This window comes from Anopheles marshallii, chromosome 3 (assembly GCF_943734725.1).
Source record: "Anopheles marshallii chromosome 3, idAnoMarsDA_429_01, whole genome shotgun sequence".
NCBI classification, from domain to species: Eukaryota; Metazoa; Arthropoda; class Insecta; order Diptera; family Culicidae; genus Anopheles; species Anopheles marshallii.
The window spans coordinates 49,108,134-49,129,804 of NC_071327.1; the positions used below are offsets into that span (position 1 = coordinate 49,108,134).

General features: G+C 43.8%; 4 protein-coding genes across 4 annotated transcripts; 2 read left to right on the forward strand and 2 right to left on the reverse strand.

The window, feature by feature from the left end:
- The first annotated feature begins 386 nt into the window (after positions 1-386).
- Positions 387-13,889, forward strand: LOC128711157 (cholinesterase). Its single transcript, XM_053806022.1, has 2 exons — positions 387-825; positions 12,403-13,889. The coding sequence occupies exons 1-2, from the start codon at positions 387-389 to the stop codon at positions 13,887-13,889; spliced, it is 1,926 nt and encodes a 641-aa protein (XP_053661997.1).
- A 580-nt stretch (positions 13,890-14,469) lies between these two features.
- LOC128712758 (uncharacterized) lies at positions 14,470-15,255 on the forward strand. The gene has a single exon (XM_053807632.1). It carries the CDS (start codon positions 14,470-14,472, stop codon positions 15,253-15,255), a length of 786 nt encoding a protein of 261 aa, XP_053663607.1.
- A 165-nt stretch (positions 15,256-15,420) lies between these two features.
- LOC128715203 (putative nuclease HARBI1) lies at positions 15,421-16,885 on the reverse strand. Its single transcript, XM_053810086.1, has 3 exons — positions 16,116-16,885; positions 15,954-16,050; positions 15,421-15,873 (listed from the first exon to the last, which is right to left on the reverse strand). The coding sequence occupies exons 1-3, from the start codon at positions 16,883-16,885 to the stop codon at positions 15,421-15,423; spliced, it is 1,320 nt and encodes a 439-aa protein (XP_053666061.1).
- A 993-nt stretch (positions 16,886-17,878) lies between these two features.
- Positions 17,879-20,026, reverse strand: LOC128711447 (heat shock protein 83). The gene has a single exon (XM_053806324.1). It carries the CDS (start codon positions 20,018-20,020, stop codon positions 17,879-17,881), a length of 2,142 nt encoding a protein of 713 aa, XP_053662299.1. The 5' UTR covers positions 20,021-20,026.
- Between the last annotated feature and the right edge of the window lie 1,645 nt (positions 20,027-21,671).

A 21,671-nucleotide genomic window follows, 5' to 3' on the forward strand; every position in this document is an offset into this window, starting at 1 on the left:
TACGACGATCGAACCCATCAAACAGCAGTCAACTGTGCAGAATATAGTGGTGCGACTTTGTTTTCCTGTGCCCATTTAGTTTCGTCGTTCAGTGTGGCCGTTTGTTTGGTTTGGTTGTTGAACCTGTTCCGGTTTGTTTGGTAGTGGTGCGGGCCTTGGGCCTGGTGTGTGGGTCCTGCTCGTGGTCTAGATTCGGAATTTCCAAACCAACCTCAGTGAACGTCCCAGTTCCAGTTTCGGGTGTATCGTTTTGTTGTTGTGGGTTTTAAGTTTCGGCCTGTTCGGCAGCGAAAACTCACCATCTCGCACCGTTGAGGCAGGCTGGTTAGTGTGTGGTGTTGTGGAGTTGGGCAGCAAACGGCAAAAGGAGAAAGTGAAATTTCGCCATGGTTACAGTGTCGACGTTTCCGAGCCGAACCTTCACCCGGGTGGCCCTGCTGCTGAGTCTGCTGTGCCGTGAGGGACTGGGCCGGGATCCACCTACCGTGGCCATCCCCGACCAGGGCACGGTGATGGGCATGTACATGAAGATGTTCCGGACGCAGCGGGTCGTTGCGTACCTGGGCATCCCGTACGCTCAGGCACCGGTCAACGAGAAGCGCTTCACGCCGCCGGTAGTGGACAATCTGCCCAGCTGGGAAGGGGTGAAAAATGCCACCAGTATGGCACCTCACTGTTGGCACATGCCGCGCGACACCCATCGGCGGCACAACCAGCTGTTTATGGAGCTGATCCGTTCCGGCGACGACGGCGGTGGTGATGGCGGTGGTGGCGAGAAACAGTACGATGAGGACTGCTTGTTCCTGAACATCTACATACCGGATTGTAAGTATATGGCTAGTGCCGCTGTGTAAAAGCATCAATAAGGGTTTGCCAGCGCAAGAGAGTGTAATTCAAATGAAACCAAATTTTATGAGTGTGTTTAGTGGTCTTCCAAAGTTCCTTGAACTTTTCGAAACGCCAGTCAATGGTATCGATCCTTTTTCAAGAAGGTTTTGAAGCTGTAGTTCTCAACAAGACGTTGAAGGAGTTGTTGATGGAGAGGCGTAATATTCGCGTGCTTGAAGCTAGTCAACTCTCGGTGTATTATCAGTCCGCAATCTGCTAAGAAGATCTCGTCAAATAGTAGCCCCAATTAATGGAACTGTATCACAAGGCAAAGTACATACATTTTGTGTGGAATTCTAGAAAAGTGTTGTGCTACACAACCCAAACATGCTCCAAGGTGGATACAGTGACACACTTTTACATTGAACATTGAACTCATGCCTTCCGATGAGACGACCACACCACCACGCACCGTCAAAACGTACCGACTAAGAACGAACGGCACTTATAAGGAAATGAATCGAGCGGGAAAACGGCCACATGCCACGGGACCGCAGGGAAATCATAAATCCCACCGCCTTCGCGACGCAACACTAAACCGTTGACAACGTGGACCCTGCGAAAAGGAAAATCCGCCACAGGGGACAGAGCGCCAAGTAGCCAAGGTACCAGCCACGCCGGGTTTTCCTTGAACGGAGTCAAATTTTCATTTTATGGCCATTGACTTCCTGCCAGCCCCGCCTGGGTCTGTATGGACTGGGTGCTTTGGAACACCCGTGCGATGAGAAAGGTAAAACAAAACACACAAAAAAATGAAACCCAATGTATTACTGTTGACGGAGTATATGAAGTCGACCATCGCACGGTGTATGCCCAGGTCCTTGGTAGTGGCAAAGCAATGCTCCATTTGCATTGCTTTCTAGCTTGCCAGCGAGCGTGCTCTTGAGTGCACTTTTTAGTGAAAGCATATTTTGATCCCTGTGCTTTGGTGACATTTCCTGTGGCCCCTTTCCTGTACCGGCAAAGGTAGGAATAAAAATGCGAAAACGTATACATTTGGTTCTCGCGTCGGTTCGTTACCGTTTATTGGTTTTCAGCAGCAGTTGACTGACGACTAACGCATAGAACCATAAATTTAAATGCATCAAAAATATGTTACGGCGCATATGTTCACGATAAACGCGAAAGAGGTATGAAATAATACTACTATGCTAATAAATGCATGGTAATGGTTGAGCGTATTAGTAAGGTATTTAAAAAAATAGTTGCATTAAATTAGTTACTGATTGAAACACACCAGGCGCCTCCATTTTTTGGGAACTCATGATTTGTTTTGTTCAGGTTCAACTCACTTCAGGTTTTTTGTTTAGCAATTGAGTAAAATTTGTTAAACTGATTATGCAACATTAGTTAGTGCAATCACAAAGCAATGAAGAAATATAAGCACTCACCAACATCGTTATGGTCTGTGCTATCTTGCCACTTTTATCGAGGAAATATATCAGCATAATGCTAATCAACACTAAAATAAACATTCTTCCTACGAACATCAACAGAACCTTCCTGTACGAAATCATGTCTCCTTCTTGTACAGATAGGAGCTTTGCGTTGAGTATCCTCCTACTTTGGTTTGCTATAAAAAAAATATCGTAGCTTATCAAGTGTAATCATTATAATTATAGTCCATCGAGCCGATGGCTAAGCATCAAGCAGCAAAGATAAGGAATTATTTAATAATAAGCCTCACCGCCTTTTGTTGCCTGATGGTAATTAGATTGTTGTACCACAAGTTTAGCTATTTCATCGCACAAACATATTGAAGAAAAGTGGTTATTGAGTGAGAGTAGTGAGACCATTAAAAAACGGCAAGCCTAATGGCGGAATGGGCAATTATTTCTGCAATATTCAACCCACCCCTTCAAGGTGTGTGGTTTGCTTTTAAAACAATACGGTGACCTGGCGGGACATGAAACACTTAAACTACCTCACACACAATTAGGTCACACGTAAGCGACAAATAGGTTAAGTATAAATGGAAAATTAGAGGTCCTGCTAATTTCAACCTTTCGTGGTACTTTTGCATTCGTTTGAGCATTGCAATGGGTATTATGTTTCCTATAACACATTAACTTGGAGCTTTTGGTTACCGAATCCAGCAAGAAATTAAAGTAATAGTTAGTGCCCTTAAGTATCTATGTTTGTAAACCAACAAGCAAAAGTCTGTCAGCCAACTGAAGGTTCCAAATGCCCAAACAAATACTGTTGCAAAATGTTACCCTACAGCAACCATACAACTTCAATTTTAACCTACATTTCGAACGAATCGACGAGACGAAAAACCATTTATAAACATACCGTAATGCAAAAACTTCGGTTCGCACTATTCTATTCAACTGTCAAAACTGTCTTTGCTTCGTGTTTCCACAAGCAGCTTTTCACGAACACCGTGGCGATAAAGGTGCAGCGTTTTTTTTTTTTCGTTCCACTGGTGGAAAATTCAAACACATCCATTGCACACGTGCTCGGTAAGGGTGCGAGTGGATGGGATGGCACCAGTAGGAGTGACGATGGTCGGTTTCGAACACGTTGCTAGGGAATGGCGGAACAGGTAATCGATTTCCATGTGGATGGGATTGTTTTTCTTTACTGCATTGTGTGCCGTATTCTTCGTGGGGTACGAATTTCCCAATGTTTGCATACCGAAACTAAGCATGTTTGTGGGTTTAAAAGGAAACCAGATATATGGGAAACAGGTTTGCATAGGAATTCAGTTCATTATTAGTAATTTTATGCTATTTACTTATTTATCAACGATGTTTCGTTCTTCTTATGATTGCATTCCATAGAAAAAAAAATATTTAAAACAGAGTTTCTAGTTTTTTGGCTCTATGTAAAATAGATATACAATATAAGGCTCTATATTAAATATTACGTTTTTATTAAATTTTGTATAATTTTGTACAAAGTTCCAGATGTGTTCTGCATTTTTTCATCAAATAATGTTCAAGCTCAGTTAACTGTACATGATATAATTGAATACAGTAATTTCTTGCGGAATTTTGAACTGTGGACAATTCAAATGTACCCATTTAAAATAATCAGGGCTTTTAGTCATTTATTGTAAAACTTTTTAAAATATAAAAGACTCTTTTGTTTGAACACATTATAGCTCCAATTTAAAGAAAAAATATTTATAATTTAGAATTTGAATTTCAATTTGTAATTATGAAAGTTTATAATAGCTTATGATATTTGTCCTGTTAAACCAACTTTTATATCAAAACTTGTTTGATTATACTTCATTACAAAAGACTCTCAGTTACTCAGCGCGTTCCCATGTACCGACCAGATTAGCAGGATTATGCAATCTGCTGATTAATTCATGGTTTTGTCGGTAAGAAGAAACTTACAATGAAAGCAGGTATACAGGACTTTTGACATTGAACCTTTTGTTTTGGCCAAGAGGTAGATCACGCGCAGCGGCATAAGTAATCACATCAGTCGATCCTTACATCAATCAGACTGTTCATTTATATACGTTAGTTTTTGGCTGAGCCTTACATAATCACCGAGCTGACCCTGAACTCACCATGGGTCAAAGCTTACCCAGGTTGTCGTCTGGGAGGTCTTGGAGACGTTGCAGATGCTTGAAGTTGATTCAAGCATGAAAAACGGAACGGCACACACCAAATGGTAGCACGTTTCATCCATTTCTTTTTCTGCGGTGATTTGTACGAACAAAGAAACAAGATTTAGAGGTCAAGAGGGTCTTAAGAGCAGTTGCTGTTCTCTTCGTCCTGTATGTGACCCGTAAGCCGCGAATGTAATGATCGTAAAAATGGTAATAGGATCGTCTGATTTACGACACGAACGGCTGCAATTATCCGATAGAAGTTATTGGGATGTGAAAACTGCTAAAATCCAATGTGTAAATACTGAAGTAAATAACACATCCGGTGTATTTTGCCCTATGCTTCGATTCGCCCTTCTATTGCCCCAGTTGATTGGATCGAATGCTCGATTTGAAGGTCAGACCTTTGTTGCTGGGTATAAACTTTGACTTCACGCTGTAACCTCCAAGCTATCCAAGGGGAGTATAGCTTCTTCCCACTTGCTCCTTAGTGCAGAGCCACATTGCAAACACGCACCTTTAACGCCATAATTGAATCTTTATCGAGGACCCTCTAATACGCCACTTCGATTTCTTAACCTGTCAGAAGGCCAGCTCAGGAGCTGGAACGGAGGTGCCTATGAGTTTCCAATAATTGAGCTGCCAAGTGAGCAACCTGGGCAAAACCGGGCATGGGTGCGTAAGAGCTCTACCAAGCGCCTTGTAATTGATTGTAATCGGTTGCGGTTTGGTGAAAGTTTTAATTTCTTTACAGCTCCCGTACTGCGGCCCGTCCGATCACCCGGTGTCAGAAAGCGGATGTTTAGTGAGGCTAATTGTTTGTGCGTGAAAGCACAACTTTAAACATTCTCGGGTTTTTTTGGTTCGAGAAATGAACAGTAGCTATAAATCAATTCAATCGATCAACATTTTGTTGAGTGGTATCCCACCGGGCAAACTTTTTTTTTATTTTAGACCCCGAAACTATCGTGATTAAAAAAAATCTTTGACAGCTACAACTTCTTGACTTTCTCCCAACAGTCGTGTATCCATGTCGCACTTTCAAGGCTGTTCGGAAAAGAATTTAAAAAAGACGTGCCGGAAGAAGAAGGGTTGCCATATGCATATACGTACACAATAAAATTACTTCGAAAACAATTTCTGTGTCTTTCGAACATTTTGCCGCAAACCGCATGCTTGCAGAGTGGCCCCTGTAGCAGTATTTCAACGTTTAACCTTCGGAGAACGAAGCGTCACGATGGCTCATACTGACATTTATGAGATCCTATTAGACCTTCAAATTTATATGTGCTACTGGAGTAATCGAAGTGTACTACAGAAGAGGCTCGTTCTCCATTTGACTCCGATTCATGCGCCCGGCTGCACGTGAACCCTTACCTCCAGCTGGGTGGTTCCGATGTGCTTTCGTCCTTCAAACGGATGAATCACATCAGTTTCCGGCAGGGAAAACCTCGTGGGCTACACCTATAAAAATAAGATTACCCCGAGGGAAACTCTGTGTGTCGTTTGAACGGCGGCGTCACTGTGCGAGAGAACCGTTTGCTAGCATCGGAAGTATACCAGTTTCCCCGAAATCGATATGCAAATCGGGCAGGATTACAACGTTTAATGGTGCACGAAAACAAAAATCGCCTGTTATAAAAGAGGCTACACGTACCACATGGTTTGGTGTTGGCAGTGGTGGAATACGAAGATTTTAAGCAAACTAAAACTGTCGAGTAATGTGTTAATTCATTAAAATGTCATCAATAATCTGAATTTTATTGTACAATCCTTCACAGAAAATGTTTGGTTGTCACACTACTTGAACATTAGGCTTGAACTACTTAAAAAGGCCGATAAATCTGTACTGAACTGGATTGTATCGGCTACTACTAGAACTGTAAATAGCAAGGAGAAATATGTATACGCAGTTAAAATGGACTAGGAGTAATAATAATAGGAGAATTTCTGGAAACTACTCTTAACACCTGTCGCGACGATCGAAGCTGGGGCTATATATACTGAAGCTACAGTACTCATATACACCTCTTAGACATGGCATTTGTTCAAACCTGATGAAACCCTCTTAGCCGCGTTTGAGAGGAAGATGTTCAGAAGGATTATTGGCCTCGTATGTGTGGAAGGACAATGGAGAAGTCGCTACAATGACGAGTTCTAAGAGCTATACGATGAACGTACAGCGAATTAGACTCGTCAGTCTCCGATGTCAAATTGAGATGGAGTGATGGCGTTAATGTGTCCACCATAAAGGCAGGCGTTGGCACCCGCCCGTGAGGAGGACTACTGCAACAGGCTAAGATCACGTTACGGTTGTATCGTATGATAAGTAATTAAGTAAAATGTTAGAGACTTTTTATTGAAGTTCCTTGACATCTACTGGTGGATCCAATATTCAGTTACTTTTCTATTATGCTGAGTTCTATTATTACCCTCCTCGAACTGCTGAAGAATCTAAAGACGCACTTCCAAAGTGTTGAAGAATTCAAAGACGAAGATCGACTTTCTGGAGGTTCCTGGAGGTATGTACAATCCGTCAAATAGTAATATGCGGAAGTGTCAGTCTAGAGCATAAGCATCTGAGCAGCAGTTAATCATCTAAAATGAGCGTTTGATACTTCTGAGAACAAAATGTCTTTCCGACTGGTAAAAGAATACGTTTTCCAAAGATCGCACCCTCCCAGAGGCACTTAGATCTGACAGATAAAATTTTGTAGGGCAAAGGCTAGAATGTTAATGCCAAATTTTACGATAGTTGGAGGATAATTTTGGGAATATCGAGTACAAACTGTAGGCTGAGTTGATCGCTCTGGTCACGAAAAAGGTGAGCGCGAAGCTGACGTATACATTTTTACCTGCCATTCGTCACAGTCCTGGCCAACCATCGTTAGGTCGTCCAAAAGGACATCAATGCATTTTTCTAGAATCTTTATTTAAGGTAGGATTCAAGTAGACTTTGTTACATTAAATTATCTCTACAAGTTTGTTGTTTCGAGCAAACGGTTCGATTGAACTTACTGAGTAAACTGATTTATCTTAGCATCGTTACGTTTAGTTTTACGCTAGGTGTCGCTCGCTGTTAAACAGGGATCATACGCGATGATCGGTTTAACCGAGTACGATCCGCCAAGACATGACGAAGAGATGGGTTTAAAAGCAAGCGTCATCAAATAGGAAGGGTTTTCCAACTAAAACTTCTGCCAAGAATGGAGGTTTTTTTAACTCCACTACGAACTACGCTACGAAGCACATTCGAAATGTTAGGATTAGGATTGTGGATATAGGATTGTAAAACAAATAGGTGTTACAAGAAGCGTTTCTTGGTCATCTTTTTAGATGAAAACAGTGGTTGGAGGACGCAATATTTGTTGCTGAATGTATCAGTTTGTTTTTCATCGACATTCAAAATAAGTTATTTTTAATGCGTACGTTAATGTGAGCTGATCAGTATCGGAAATTGTGTGCAAACAACCAATCGGCAGAAACAAAGTAGCAGATTCTGTATGCGACACTAGCGGTCTGAGCTCGAATCTTAACTGGATCGTCCTTTCCCTCGTATAAATGATTTGGCTTATAATCTGTGGGTAATTTAATCTGGCGATAGCCATCAGTCAGTCATGGTGGCCAGTCTTCACCAACTAAAAGAAAAAGACGAAGATCCTCAGCCACATTAATCATCATGGAATGTTCATTTGCGTGTCCAGTACAATGTGCGAAAATGGCAATACGCTCTACAATGACAGGAATATCATTAAATCAGCTCTACTCAACAACACTCACTTCCTAGGCGCCATCTACTAATTTCCTCCAATTCGCCATATTCGCTCAACCATCGATGAAGCTACTAATTGACTATGAAATGACAGTTAATTGCAATCTCTGATAAGATGCAATTTGCTATTTTGTCTCTGCGCTCAGGGCGTGTGAGCATTCTGTTATACATGACCCACCAACGCCACCACTACCAATGCCAATCATTATCTGGTACGTATGGTTGAAGTGAGTGTGTTGCTGAGTCTTTTTCGTCCCAGTGTGGCTCCTGTAGTTGAATCGCGTGACTAAGTTAATTGCTCCTCCCAAGTCGCTACAGCGGTCGTACACACGGTGCGAAGGTTTCGATGGTACTCAAGAGGAATGGGACCCGCTATTTACCCCGATGACCCCGTAAATGCGTGTAGCGGTTCTGCAAGTTCATAAGGCTGAGATGATTTTGTTGCTTGGCTTGGTAGTCCCTCGATGACCTAATGAGCGGACATTGTAGCACGTGTACGTTTGAAGATATCGCGTCTTATCTTCGCAAGAGCTTGTTTGACTTGGTTCTGGTTTTTTTTTTGTCCAAGATTGAAAAGTTAACGCTAAGCGGTTCTTGCAAACTTGAATCGAATGTGCAAATAATTCAGAAATATTAGAGAATCTCACTGGTATAACGTGTTACGGGTTTCGAATCAGTAAACTGTTGCACGGTTTGCGATTTTGAAGTGCACTATTAGTACAGAATGTAAGTGAAAGTGCTCTGCTAAGACCTCACATACTTTAGGAATTTCTTTTAAGCGAGGAATACTTATCTTATAGAAGAAAAATATCTGATCTTTCACACGTCAAGCATATTCTTCCTATCGCATGTATCTCACCAATCGCAGCCATAAAAAGTAATATTACCTTCAGTCGAGCACCATCATCAGAATTGGACCTTCTGGCACATACTTAACATATCTCGCAGTATATCAAGTAATAGAAGTAGTAAAACACTTTCCAGCACAAGTTACTGAGCCCACACGCAAACATCAAATTCCCAAATTCCTTTCCCGTGGAACTTCAAACAACGCCCTAGCGAGACAATATGTAATGGGTTGGATTTTAAATTCGCTCCCATTAGCCGTAACGTTAGCCCGTGGACTCCTCTCGTGGAGCTCTCGGTGGCATATAATTACTGCCTGTTACGGAAATTGTTCCAAAATTGTGAACACCCACGGCAAGGGGTCTTAGCCCGTTAGGAAGAACAAAAACGTATCACAGTCTACAATGCGCCGGTCGAATATTTACTTGGACGACAAATTCCGTCACCAAACGAGTGTTGGAGGACACTCTTTCATTGGTAAGTTCCCGCCAGCAACAGTTCCCCAGTGTTTTCGCAGTATATCCGCAGTAGTTAATGGGTTTTTAATTTACAACACCAGCGCCACTCTCCTGCTGGTATGAATTTAATCAACCTTCATCACGATTCTGCTGCTGGAAATGAAAATGCCTGCATTTTCAAGAATTTGGTGTGCTAAATACTCAAGAAAGCAATAGTACTTGCACTCCATGACAGGCGTCTTGAATGTTTGCCTTTGCGTACAGTACCCACTGCTGGCCGCTCAGACGTAGGTGTCAAAAGTAAACCCTACATCAATATTTCAAGATCGGTTCGTGCTGATAAGGAACCCGTGCCTACGGAATCTAGCAAGTCCTTTGGGCCGTACCGCGCGGTGTAGCGAAGCGTGACGGCATCAGTTACAGCACGAACCACTCACACACAGAGAACGCCTGAGAGCCACTGTTGCCACTGAAGCCACTGTTGGGGGACTGCTGTCCCTTCTTACCAAATTACCACTGCCAGGAGTCTCGATTTCCGCCAGCACGAAGTTCAACGAACTGACGTCGGGCACTAGTCGGGCACTGGGTTAGTATTTGCCGAGTATCGCTGTCCTTAGTACAACGGTCCGTAGCATGATTTTGCAAACTCACGAACGACGTTTGAAGCGGCTGTTTTTTTGTTGTTTTGTTACGGTTTTGCGGTAGAGCAATGGTACACGATGTGCCGGGGATACATAATTTATATCACGTGGCTGTAGCGGTAAGCCCCAAGAAAAGTGGAACAAATTAGAACCATTCATCGGTGTGCTGTGCCGGGTTTTTTTTTATTTTGGTTTTGGGGGAACGTGCAGAGCAGAGCAGCTAAAAGCGGCCCGGGAGGGATACCTGTAGTTGGACAATGGTGTCCCGATTAATCAACCGATCAAAAGACCGTCCGATGACAAAGTGCATAATTGATAAGTGAATGAATCGAATCGTTTCACAATACGATAGGTAAACATTTATTCAAGGGCGATGTAAGGGTTGTTTGTTATTTGAAGGCATAATTACAACTAACGAAATAAAGGATTTTTTCAACTATTCCTACTCTGTAGTATACAGAGAATGATGAACTCCACAACCCATTCGGTGAAGTCCTTTTAGTTCATCTGGGAGTATTTTGATATGAAGCTTTAAAATGATTCCTGAATATGGAATTGTTCAAAGTTGGAAAATTTGGTCTAGAATAGAAATAAAAAAGCATTGTCCCTGTGTGTGCTAATGTTAACAATTTATTTTGCCGGCTGTTGCAACTTGCAACAGTGTTCTTGTTATTACATTGAAAAACCGACTAACCGAGCATAATAAAAACACAAGAAAAGGATTTATTTTAGCCATCTTTATTTGCCAAATCGGTTGCATCAAATTTGGTTATGTTACTTACTTATTTATCTGGAGCTTCAACCGCTTCGCGGTTTTGGCCTGCTGTCTGCTGCTGGAGCCCTCTAAACCACTCACGGTCGAACACCTTCGTCTGTAATCCGTTCTCCCGGCCTTTCTGCCGGACGCATCAACGCCATCACTCCATCTCAATTTGGGCCTACCACGTCTCCTCTGTCCATGTGGACGATCTAATAGGACTTTACGGCCTAGATCGTATGGTATCATTCTCATGACGTGACCAACCCACCGGAGCCTGGCGAGTCTAATCCGCTGTACGACAGTAAGTTCGCCGTACAGCTTATAGAACTCGTCATTGTAGCGATTCCATTGTCCTTCCACACATACGGGGCCAAAAATCCTTCTGAGCTTCTTCTTCTCGAACGCGGTTAAGAGGGTTTCGTCAGTTTTGGACAAATTCCATGTGTAAGAGGGGTATGTGAATACTGGAACTATATAAGTTCTGTGTCGTCCCTGCTTCGTTCGTCGCGGTAGGTGTTTTGAGTGGAGCATTTTCCGAAATCTCAACGCGCGTATCTCAACATCAATGATATTGTCGGTGCAGACTTTGAACGACTTCGAAAGAGCGCTCACCTATTACGACACCTAGCGTAAGTAAGGATGTGTCAGCATCGCCACTGGTGGTGCCACCATCAACTTGGTTGTTGCCTCTGTAATCTCCAACCCGAGGCAAAAAAATCACGTCCTCGTTTGCCGGGTTAGCTTTATCGAGTCTCCTTTCCCCCGGTCATTGATCCTCTAAACTCGGGTATCCTCGGTTCGATTGCTTCACCGCTCAATGCAGCGTCCTCTAGGGCAAAACGCTCGAAGCCAGCTATCGCAATCGAATCGACCGTAAAATAATATTCAACACCGACAATAAAGAATATTTGTCGCTAATAAAGCTTTTTCTAAAGGAAATGATAACGCAATCTAGAACAGTGATTGTGGGTGTCTTTTATGATTGAACAGTAGAGGTTTGCCATGTTTTCGGAATATCCGTTACTTCCATGTCGGCGAACTGGTTCCCGTATTATCATAATTCTTGTTCTGAGCATCCCTTTCTGTAGACAAAAATTCGAAAGCCCAGCACGATCGCTCCATGGTCCTCAGATATTACACACACATTTAGAAGCACTTAAAAGGGAATTCTAGTAATTTATTCTTCAAAATCTCTCGCGAATCTATGCCATGTAATGTCCGGCATATACAGTAGGTAGAGTAAATTTAGCTGTAAAACCTTTTTTTAAACAATTATTCTCTTTAGATCAGTCGATCGCCACCAAAACTACGCACCAGATTACTAAATCTGAAAGTATTGTAATGAATTGATTCATTTGAGTTATGTTGCGATGTAAGATTAGTACTAGTTCTGCTAGTAGACAGTTTTGAAACCAACAATAATGCTAACTTCTCTCCTCTCAATCCTCTTTCTTGGCGTTTTGCAGCAACCATGCCAACGGACGGTTACTCGGTGCTGGTAACCTTTCCCACGGGTGACTTTGATGGTGACACACCCTTCACGTTAAATCCCTTCCAGATGGTGTTCAAGCAGAAGATCATCGTTGTGACGGTGGCCTACCGGTTGGGCATCTTCGGGTTCTTCACCAGCATGGACGGGGAGGCACCGGGAAATTTCGGTCTGATGGACCAGTCGGCCGCGCTACTCTGGATCAAGCGCAACATCCGGCTGTTCAATGGGAATGAAGGTTCGGTCACGATCATGGGCCACGGGACAGGCGCCGTTTGCGTGGGGTTGCACCTCATGTCCGGCGACTGGACGGACGACATGTTCCACAAGGCTATCCTGATGTCCGGCAGTCTGCTGCTCGACTCGAGCGTTCGCAGCGCCAAGCAATATGCATCTTCTTTGGACGAGCTGGCGACCGCCTTCGGGTGCTTCCGTCGGCCGACCACAAAGCTGATGGATTGTTTGCGCCGAGTCGATGCGCAGATCCTTGCCGAGAACTCACCTCCAATCGACTGGGGCCCGGTCATTGACCGGGGGCTGAGCAACACGACCACACCCTTCATCTCGGACCACCCGAACATGCTGGTACACCAGGGCAAACTGCGCCGGGTGCCACTATTGATAGGTCACACCGACATGGAGGAAGTCCTGGAACTGACGATGGGTGACATGATCGAGCACGGGCTGGGCTCGGAAATGTTCGAAACACTTCTGGGTGACGTCGTCATGGGTGATCTCGCCGAAATGGACTTCAACGAAACGCTGTGCGGTGGCAACATGGACATCGTGATGGAAGCTGTTCAGTATCAGTACAAACCATACCCTCCGACTACCGATCCTGTCACGCTTCGCCGGAAATACATCGAGTTTGCGACCGAGCGCAAATACGTCGCACCGACGATCGAGCTGGCGATGCACATGAGTCAACAGGCGGATACGTTCGTGTATCGCTTCGACATCAAACCACGGACGGCGGCCGCCCTGAAGGATGTGCCCGAGTGGGTAGGCGTGCCGCACAACTTCGAGCTGATCTTCCTGTGGGGACTGCCGTACTGGTTAGCGCTCGCCGACCAAATGCAGTGGGACAGTGCGGACAAGAGGGTAGCCGACATCGTGATGACACTGTGGGCGAACTTTGCCAAGTTCACTAATCCGACCCAGGTTGGAGTGTACATTCGTTGGGAAAAGTTCACCGTCACCGAGCCGGGCGTGCTGATCATCGATCGTTCGTTCAACATGAGCGACCACACCACCATGAGCTTTGATGCGGTGAAGTTCTGGAATCACTACTATCCGAGCGTCATCGACTTTGCCGCCCAGTGCTGTAACGCGACGTACAACGGGGGTAATCGGGCTGCTCCACTGAGCGCCGGTAGCCTGCTGGGCAGCTGGGTGCTGGTCACCATTATCCTGTTACAATCATTCGTTCACCTGCACGCAACACACTTTGCCTCGCCAACGTAGTTAGCCAGGAGACGCAAACAGTAAGCGTAGGCGGATGCGCCATGAAAGACCTTTTGTAATAAATCACTCTCTGTATATAGCGAATGAGTGCGTGCGTGTGAAAAGTGGCAGCGCACCGGAAACGAGATTTTTTGTTTTTCCTCGTTTTTTGTAGTTGTAAACTTAGGCAAATGAGAACGTTTTAATTTAGCTAAAATATTATTTTCCTATGATTCCGAATACGAAAGTGTAAGTTGACAGAAATATATATGTACAAATAAAGCAACAACAAAACCGCATGTCGTAATAGCTTTTATGTTTGTAATTAGTTATATTGCTCGGCATTTAGGTGGCATTCATTAATTACAATTTGAACTATTGTTGGAGATTTTACTCAAATTTGGTGGGACCAAAAATTGTTCATGGCTGTACGATTTGAAAACAATGCATTTTGACGTTTTCGACGTACTGGCAGCACTGCTTCATAAATTGTCTAAATAGTTCCATTTGTTGTGATACGCTCTGTTTGTGCTGTGAACTTTTTGTTAAGCGTCTCTTAACTAGAAAACGAACGCCGTGAGACCGAGTTAGTTAATACAAAATGAATAAACGAAACATTTGGAAGTATGATGAAACGAAGGAAATGCTACAGATCATGCAAGACAACAACTATGCCGGTTCGTTTAGCAGCAAACACAAACAGAATATGGAAATTTTCCGAAGGATTGAGAACAAGATGATAGAGAGTGGGTATCACTACAAAAACTACCTGCAGATCGGTGTGCGATGGAAAAATTTGAAAAACCTCTACATGAAGGCGAAGCGCAGCAAAAGCAAAAACCAGCAGCAACTCTTTCCGTATTTTGAAGAAATGGACTGTATGCTGAATCATTTGCCGCTGAAAACATCAAGCGAAGAGTATTTATTCACATCGGAACCCGACGAGACTATAGCAGCAGCGGAGCATTCTATTGAACAATTAAGTAACGCAAACGATGATACTGCTCCCAAACCACAAGTCACGGAAGTATCAACCGTCAATCTAAAAAGGAAACATACTGACATACCAAAAAAGATGGCCAGCACCAAAGTGGGGAAGCGTTATGGTCCTGCACAGCTCCCTAAATCTGATCGGAACAGCAAACTTAATGCCACGATTGCGATGAGCAAACAGGAACTTAGTGATGAATTTTACCGTAGCCAGAAGCGATTGATCGATTACGAGTTCAATCTGTACGTTCGCAAAGAGGAAGAATTTATCGATCGAATACACGAGACGACGAGAACGATGCTCGAGGAAAGTATGGATACATTTTTCACCCGGCTAAAGGACGTGTTAGCCAACCAATCGGTACAGCATGTGGAAGTGATCGAAACGTTAGAGTAAAATATGTTGCAACTATTTGGTCCTAAACTAACGGACTATTTTCGTCTAATCTTTAGCATCCAAAACAGTAACAAAAATGCAAACAAATAAATGGTGCTGTTTCGTATCAACACCGTGGGGTACTTTTCTTTCCCAAATCGTTATTATAAACCACTGCGAATCTTCTCAGTCCTCGTCGTCCACGATAAGAGGGAAATGATCGTGCATATATTTACTCAGATGGTTTCTCACCTCTTCACCGTAAATAGACACAATCTGGCACTCCCAATGTGGCTGTTCCGGTGCAACGTCCTCTTCATTATGACACTCGTTCCACGCATCTAGGTACGGGGAATCGAGCTGTTCGACGACATTGTGCAGTATACAACAGGTAATGATCACCTCGGAAACCGTACTGAGGTCTATGCAACGATTCAACACCTTCCAACGTCCGACCAACCGATCAAATGCCTTACTGATACAGCTTCTTCCTTTTGCAACATACACATTAAAGGAGCGTTCGGCATGGGGCATATTTTCGCCCAATGGATAAGGCGTTAGTAGCCACGGAAGCAGGGGATATTTACTATCACCCAACAGCAAAGGTGCTACATTGAAGTTGTCAATGGTTTCATAAGGCTGAAAATATGAACAGAAGAAAGTTTTTTGTTTTATTATTAAAACAAACAGGAATCAAAACTAGCTGTTTCGTAACTTACTGCATCCAACTGTTCCATCCGTTGGTATAACGGAGAATTTACAAGCATATCGGCAACAATCGTGCGTCCTGGATGTTCGCAGGATATATCCACAAAGCTGTCAAAGATTGTTTCCCATGAAAAATACAATAGATACAACTATTCTACAATGAAATAACATACCTTCCCTTTCTATCTACTACCGCTTGTAGTATGATGGAGCTCCAGCCTTTACTGTTGATGTACTTTTCCGGTTCCTTTCCCGTATGATTAATGGGAATATGGAGGCATCCCACGATTCCAAATACCTGTGGAATCCCAGCAAACTCTACAAATTCATTCGCGGCATCCTTAATGCTATCGTTGTCTAGCGGCATTTTTATTACGTCCTCTCGAAAAATTTTAATCACAGAGCGACAAAACATTTGCACACAATCCTGCACGGTGTTCGAATTAACACCGAACGTTGTGCCCACCGATGCGTAGTCCTTTCCGGAACCAAGAACGTAGATTGCGATCGCTATTTTCATTCTGGTCGACAACAGCAGTGGTATTCGCGTAAGCTCAGGCTCTAGCTTTTCAAACAAGAACTGAAATGTGGCCTGATTCATGCGACACTGTTCAAACTGCTCATCGCTAAACTCTTGCCCGGATTTGGTGGGCATTGAGTCCCAAAGTACGCGATAGTGTTTCCTCCGAGCACTATCCCTTCTTGTATTAATCAGTGTAACGTCCATCAACAGATGACGTCTAGTACGATCGTATAGTGCGTAGTTCCGGTACAAACGGTGCGCCAGTTTCGAGAGGAACCGGCGTCTCATCCGCACTAAATGATCCCGCTGGCGCTTTAGATGCAGAGCTATCTGTTGCTGTAACATTGTTCGGTACTCATTGACGATCTGCACTATCATATTGTTGGGTGTCCTATTGGGTTGTTCGCACTCGCCTTCCATTTTAAATAGCCTAATGAAACTACACGTTATACTTCTTCTGTTTGTCCACCAAAAATGGAACGGCTTGTTGATATTGGGTGGTTTAATGACATTTAGCTACATCAACAAACTACACTGAAACCACTACATACAAATATGCCAAGATCGCTATAGTGCAGATTTGTCGAAAGTTGTGACACTCGAAATGTATCAACCTCGACCTAAGTGAGACACTGGCGCGTTAGAAATGAGAATATATGAACTCATATATATAAATATATGAACTTCATTTATCCCACTACTACGTTAGATAAACACATGATTGCTTTTTTAAAACTAGAAATAGATATTTCGGAAGTGGACAGTTGGATGGTGGCTTACATTAGCTTTCACAAGTTTCGAATTTCTTAACTATTCGCCACGTTCCTGTACCATCGATGGTGCAGGAAGTGAGAGCATGTATGCAAAAGTAACATTCAATGTAAATCGCTGAATACTGTAGTGAAAATTTCTCATACCATAATTCCGTTCCACATGAAACAACGAATATTCAGCGTGTTTAGACCTCTCTATGTATTCTTCTTCATAAAAAAAATCTCCGCTAGAACGCGGTTAAGCAGAATTCATTTTTCCACAACCTGACCAGCAAATACTATTGATAAAATGTAAGATTCCTGAATGAATATAAAAACCGAACAGATTTCTAGTAAGCCAACATCTGGCAAAGCTAGAGTAATCTAGTTAAAAGTGAAAGTACTTAGTGAGATATGTAGTTTAAATTCCTTAAAGAATCTCCCCTGTACATACGATTAACAATGAAAAGTCATTTTTAATAGAATTAACATTACCTACAAACGTACCTGTACCTGTATTGCTTCTGTTCGAAAAATTAAACGATAGTGAAGCTAATCTTTCAAAAACTAACTATCGTAACCGCATTAACATAGATGACAGATTTACTTAACTACTTTAGACTCTGGCAGTAAACTATTGTTTTTACACAATGCTGCTAATTTAATCGACTTCCTCCATGTGTGACAAATCCTCCGAATCATCGACCAGCGGTGGAGCGTCTCCAGAGGCCGGTGCCGCACTGCTGCTCTCTTCTGCCGCCATTGGCTCGTCGTCGTCGATACCCAGACCCAGCTTGATCATGCGGTAGATACGGGATGCGTGGTTTCCAGGTTCGTCCAGCGAGAAACCCGACGAAAGGAGCGCCGTCTCGAACAACAAAATCACAAGATCCTTCACTGCCTTATCGTTCTTATCCGCATCCGCTCGCTGTCGCAGCGTCTCGACGATGGCATGATCAGGATTGATCTCCATATGCTTCTTGCCCGCCATGTAGCCCATGGAAGATGAGTCACGCAGCGCCTGTGCCTTCATAATGCGTTCCATGTTGGCCGACCAACCGTACTGCGACGTTACGATACAGCAGGGCGAATCTACCAATCGATTCGATACCACCACCTTCTCCACCTTGCTCTCCAACACTGACTTCATCACCTTGCACAGGTTCTCGAACTTGGTCTTGTCCTCTTCGCGCTTCTTCTTTTCAGTCTCATCTTCCGGCAGCTCCAACCCTTCCTTCGTCACACAAACCAGCTGCTTGCCCTTGTACTCCTTCAGCTGCTGAGTGACGTACTCATCGATGGGTTCAGTCATGTAGATTACCTCGAAGCCACGCTTCTTCACACGCTCTACAAACGCCGAGTTCTTCACCTGATCGATACTCTCACCCGTGATGTAGTAAACTTGTGTTTGGTTCTCTTTCATGCGGCCAACGTAATCTGCCAGCGAGCAGAACTCGTCGCCAGATGCCGACGTGTTGAAACGCAGCAAATCGGCCAGCTTCTGACGGTTCTGGCTATCCTCATGCACACCCAGCTTCAGGTTCTTACTGAACTGATCGTAGAACTTCTTGTACATCTCCTTATCCTCGGCCAGCTCCTCAAACAACTCCACACACTTCTTCACCAGGTTCTTGCGGATCACCTTCAGGATCTTGTTCTGCTGCAGCATCTCTCGGGAAATGTTCAGCGGCAGATCCTCCGAATCGACCACACCCTTGATGAAGTTCAGGTAATCCGGAATCAGCTCCTCGCAGTTGTCCATGATGAACACACGGCGCACGTACAGCTTGATGTTGTTCTTCTTCTTCTTGTTCTCGAACAGATCGAACGGCATACGACGGGGCACGAACAGCAGCGCCCGGAAGTCCAGCTGGCCCTCAACCGAGAAGTGCTTCACCGCCAGATGATCTTCCCAGTCGTTGGTCAGGGATTTGTAAAACTCGCCATACTCCTCCTGCGAGATATCGTCCGCATTACGCGTCCAGATGGGCTTCGTCTTGTTCAGCTCCTCGTCCTCGGTGTACTTCACCTTCACAGTCTTCTTCTTCTTTTCCTTCTTATCCTCTTCCTCGGCGTCTTCCAGCTTTGGTTCGTCGTCCTTCTTGTCCTCTTCCTTCTTCTCCTCCTCGGCCTCATCGTCGCTCACCTCCTTCTCGCGCTCCTTCTCCACGAGCAGCTTAATCGGGTAGCCGATGAATTGGGAATGTTTGTTCACAATCTGCTTCACCTTGCTCTCCTCCAGGTACTCCAGCTGATCCTCCTTGATGTGTAGCACGATCTTCGTACCGCGACCGAGTGGCTCACCGGAATCTGAGCGCACCGTGAACGACCCGCCAGCCGACGATTCCCAAACGTACTGCTCGTCGTCGTTGTTCTTCGATGTCACCACCACCTTATCAGCGACCAGGTACGCTGAATAGAAACCGACACCGAACTGACCAATCATGCTGATGTCCGCGCCAGCCTGCAGCGCCTCCATGAACGCCTTCGTGCCCGACTTGGCAATCGTACCAAGGTTGTTCACAAGGTCGGCCTTCGTCATGCCGATACCGGTATCGATAAGCGTCAGCGTGCCGGCTTCCTTGTTCGGGATGATCTTGATGAACAGCTCCTTGCCCGATTCCAGCTTCGAGGGATCCGTCAGCGACTCATAGCGAATCTTGTCCAGCGCATCGGACGAGTTCGAGATCAACTCACGCAGGAAGATTTCCTTGTTCGAGTAGAACGTGTTGATGATCAGTGACATCAGCTGAGCAATCTCAGCCTGGAATGCAAAGGTCTCTGCTTCTGGTGCTTCAGGCATCTGGAAAGGCAACACAAAAAAAACGTCCCAACATTAGAAAGGACCACGGAGACCAATAACTACTACCATGTAACCATGCGACCCAGAAACAAAGACACACTTTGAGAATGATTCCTAGCCAGAACCTTATGCCCTAATTAGTTAGCATGATATATTGATTTCGTGACCGCACCACATACCGCCGCTGAATTTTGTTTGTATTCTACTATTTTCAATTGTTTTCAGCCTACATTGGCATGGAATAATCCAATAAGCAGATGATTAAATGCAAGAAAATGATGAATCACTGGGGGGGGACGCACGGTGGACTTTTCAACGAAGGGTCAGCCCACTCAGTTCTGCTTCACACTGATTGTACATTTTTGGTGACAAATGCTTACCTTTGATCAGTTTTTTTGCTTTTCCTGCAGTAAAGAATCAATCAGTCTCACTTTCACTTAACTTTAGCTTCTTTTGCAACTACACGTTGTGCGGTGCACTGTCGTTTTCGCTGTACTTTCCGCCACGTGCTTTCTGCAGACCGATTTTGTAGATTACCAAACGGCTTCTGGAAATTTTCAACCGCACTCTGCTGCTGCTTCAATCTTCCGACCGGTAAACGTTCGTGTCTAGCCGACGCCAGAAATTGGAGTGGGGATACGATGAACTTTTCTGCTGCCCGACAAAATGCTTGACTTTATCGAGCAATTTTGAGCAGATTTGAATTGACCGCTCAGAACGGTTTTGAAGAGCACATGCCGAGAGAATGTAGGACAGGTTTTAGCAATGAATGTATCTGCATTTTGTACAAACATGTGTTATATTCTTTTTTCCAGAAACAATAACATTTCAATGTTAATTGATTTCGTTGCACCGAAAAGCTAGGTTAGGGTTATCCGCGCCAAAAAGCTCGCCGGCATCGAAACTGACAGATGGATTTGCTTGAAACAGGGGAAGTGCAGGAACGAACCTTTCCCCTGACGGATGAACACAATTCTTTCAAAGGAGAAGTTAGGGCGTTCGGCTATTTCCTGTGGATTGTTCGGTTTGACTTTGCATCTGCAAGCGGAACGCTCTAGAACCGTCTGGAACATTCTAGAAGGATCTCGACGATTCGGAGGACTGTTTCCGTTTTCGGTATTGCTGGTTTGCCCACAGCGACAGCGATGAACAGTGTTTTCATGTGTATGTAATTAGTAACCGTTTATCCAGACGTTTTTGGTATGAAGAATTTGTTAAATATGTTAAAGAATTTGGGATAGTAAAATGTATTTGTATTTTTCGTAGATATTTCCAAATACTGCCGTTATTGCAATTTTTATTTCCAATGACAATTTTGACAACAGTTTGTTTACGTGCATGTCAAACGCAACATTCAAACAAATATCCGTTCCCTTGTCCGTTCGATTGAAAAATTGTTCCAATGATCATGAATAGTGATTTAAATTATGATGAAGGGGATCGATTTAATTGAAAAAATGTTGTATTTATTTATTTATTATTACATTTTGACGGCTCTTTGTCGTATTTCATTGGAAAAATAATACGACACAAAATAACCAAACGTACGAGATCTTCACCAAGAGATGTACAAACTCATAGGTCTTTTCGATTTAAGATGTAAATCCAGCATTCCAGCACTGATCTAATTAATTCAGGGAAAAATGATGTA

Excerpts from the sequence above, each read along its gene's own strand:
- LOC128711157 (XM_053806022.1), top strand. The coding sequence starts at position 387 with ATGGTTACAGTGTCGACGTTTCCGAGCCGAACCTTCACCCGGGTGGCC. Across the intron at positions 826-12,402 it reads GAACATCTACATACCGGATT|CAACCATGCCAACGGACGGT; the intron begins GTAAGTATATGG and ends GGCGTTTTGCAG.
- LOC128712758 (XM_053807632.1), top strand. The coding sequence starts at position 14,470 with ATGAATAAACGAAACATTTGGAAGTATGATGAAACGAAGGAAATGCTA.
- LOC128711447 (XM_053806324.1), bottom strand. The coding sequence starts at position 20,020 with ATGCCTGAAGCACCAGAAGCAGAGACCTTTGCATTCCAGGCTGAGATT.
- LOC128715203 (XM_053810086.1), bottom strand. The coding sequence starts at position 16,885 with ATGGAAGGCGAGTGCGAACAACCCAATAGGACACCCAACAATATGATA. Across the intron at positions 16,051-16,115 it reads GTAGTAGATAGAAAGGGAAG|CTTTGTGGATATATCCTGCG; the intron begins GTATGTTATTTC and ends AATCTTTGACAG. Across the intron at positions 15,874-15,953 it reads GGATGGAACAGTTGGATGCA|CCTTATGAAACCATTGACAA; the intron begins GTAAGTTACGAA and ends TCATATTTTCAG.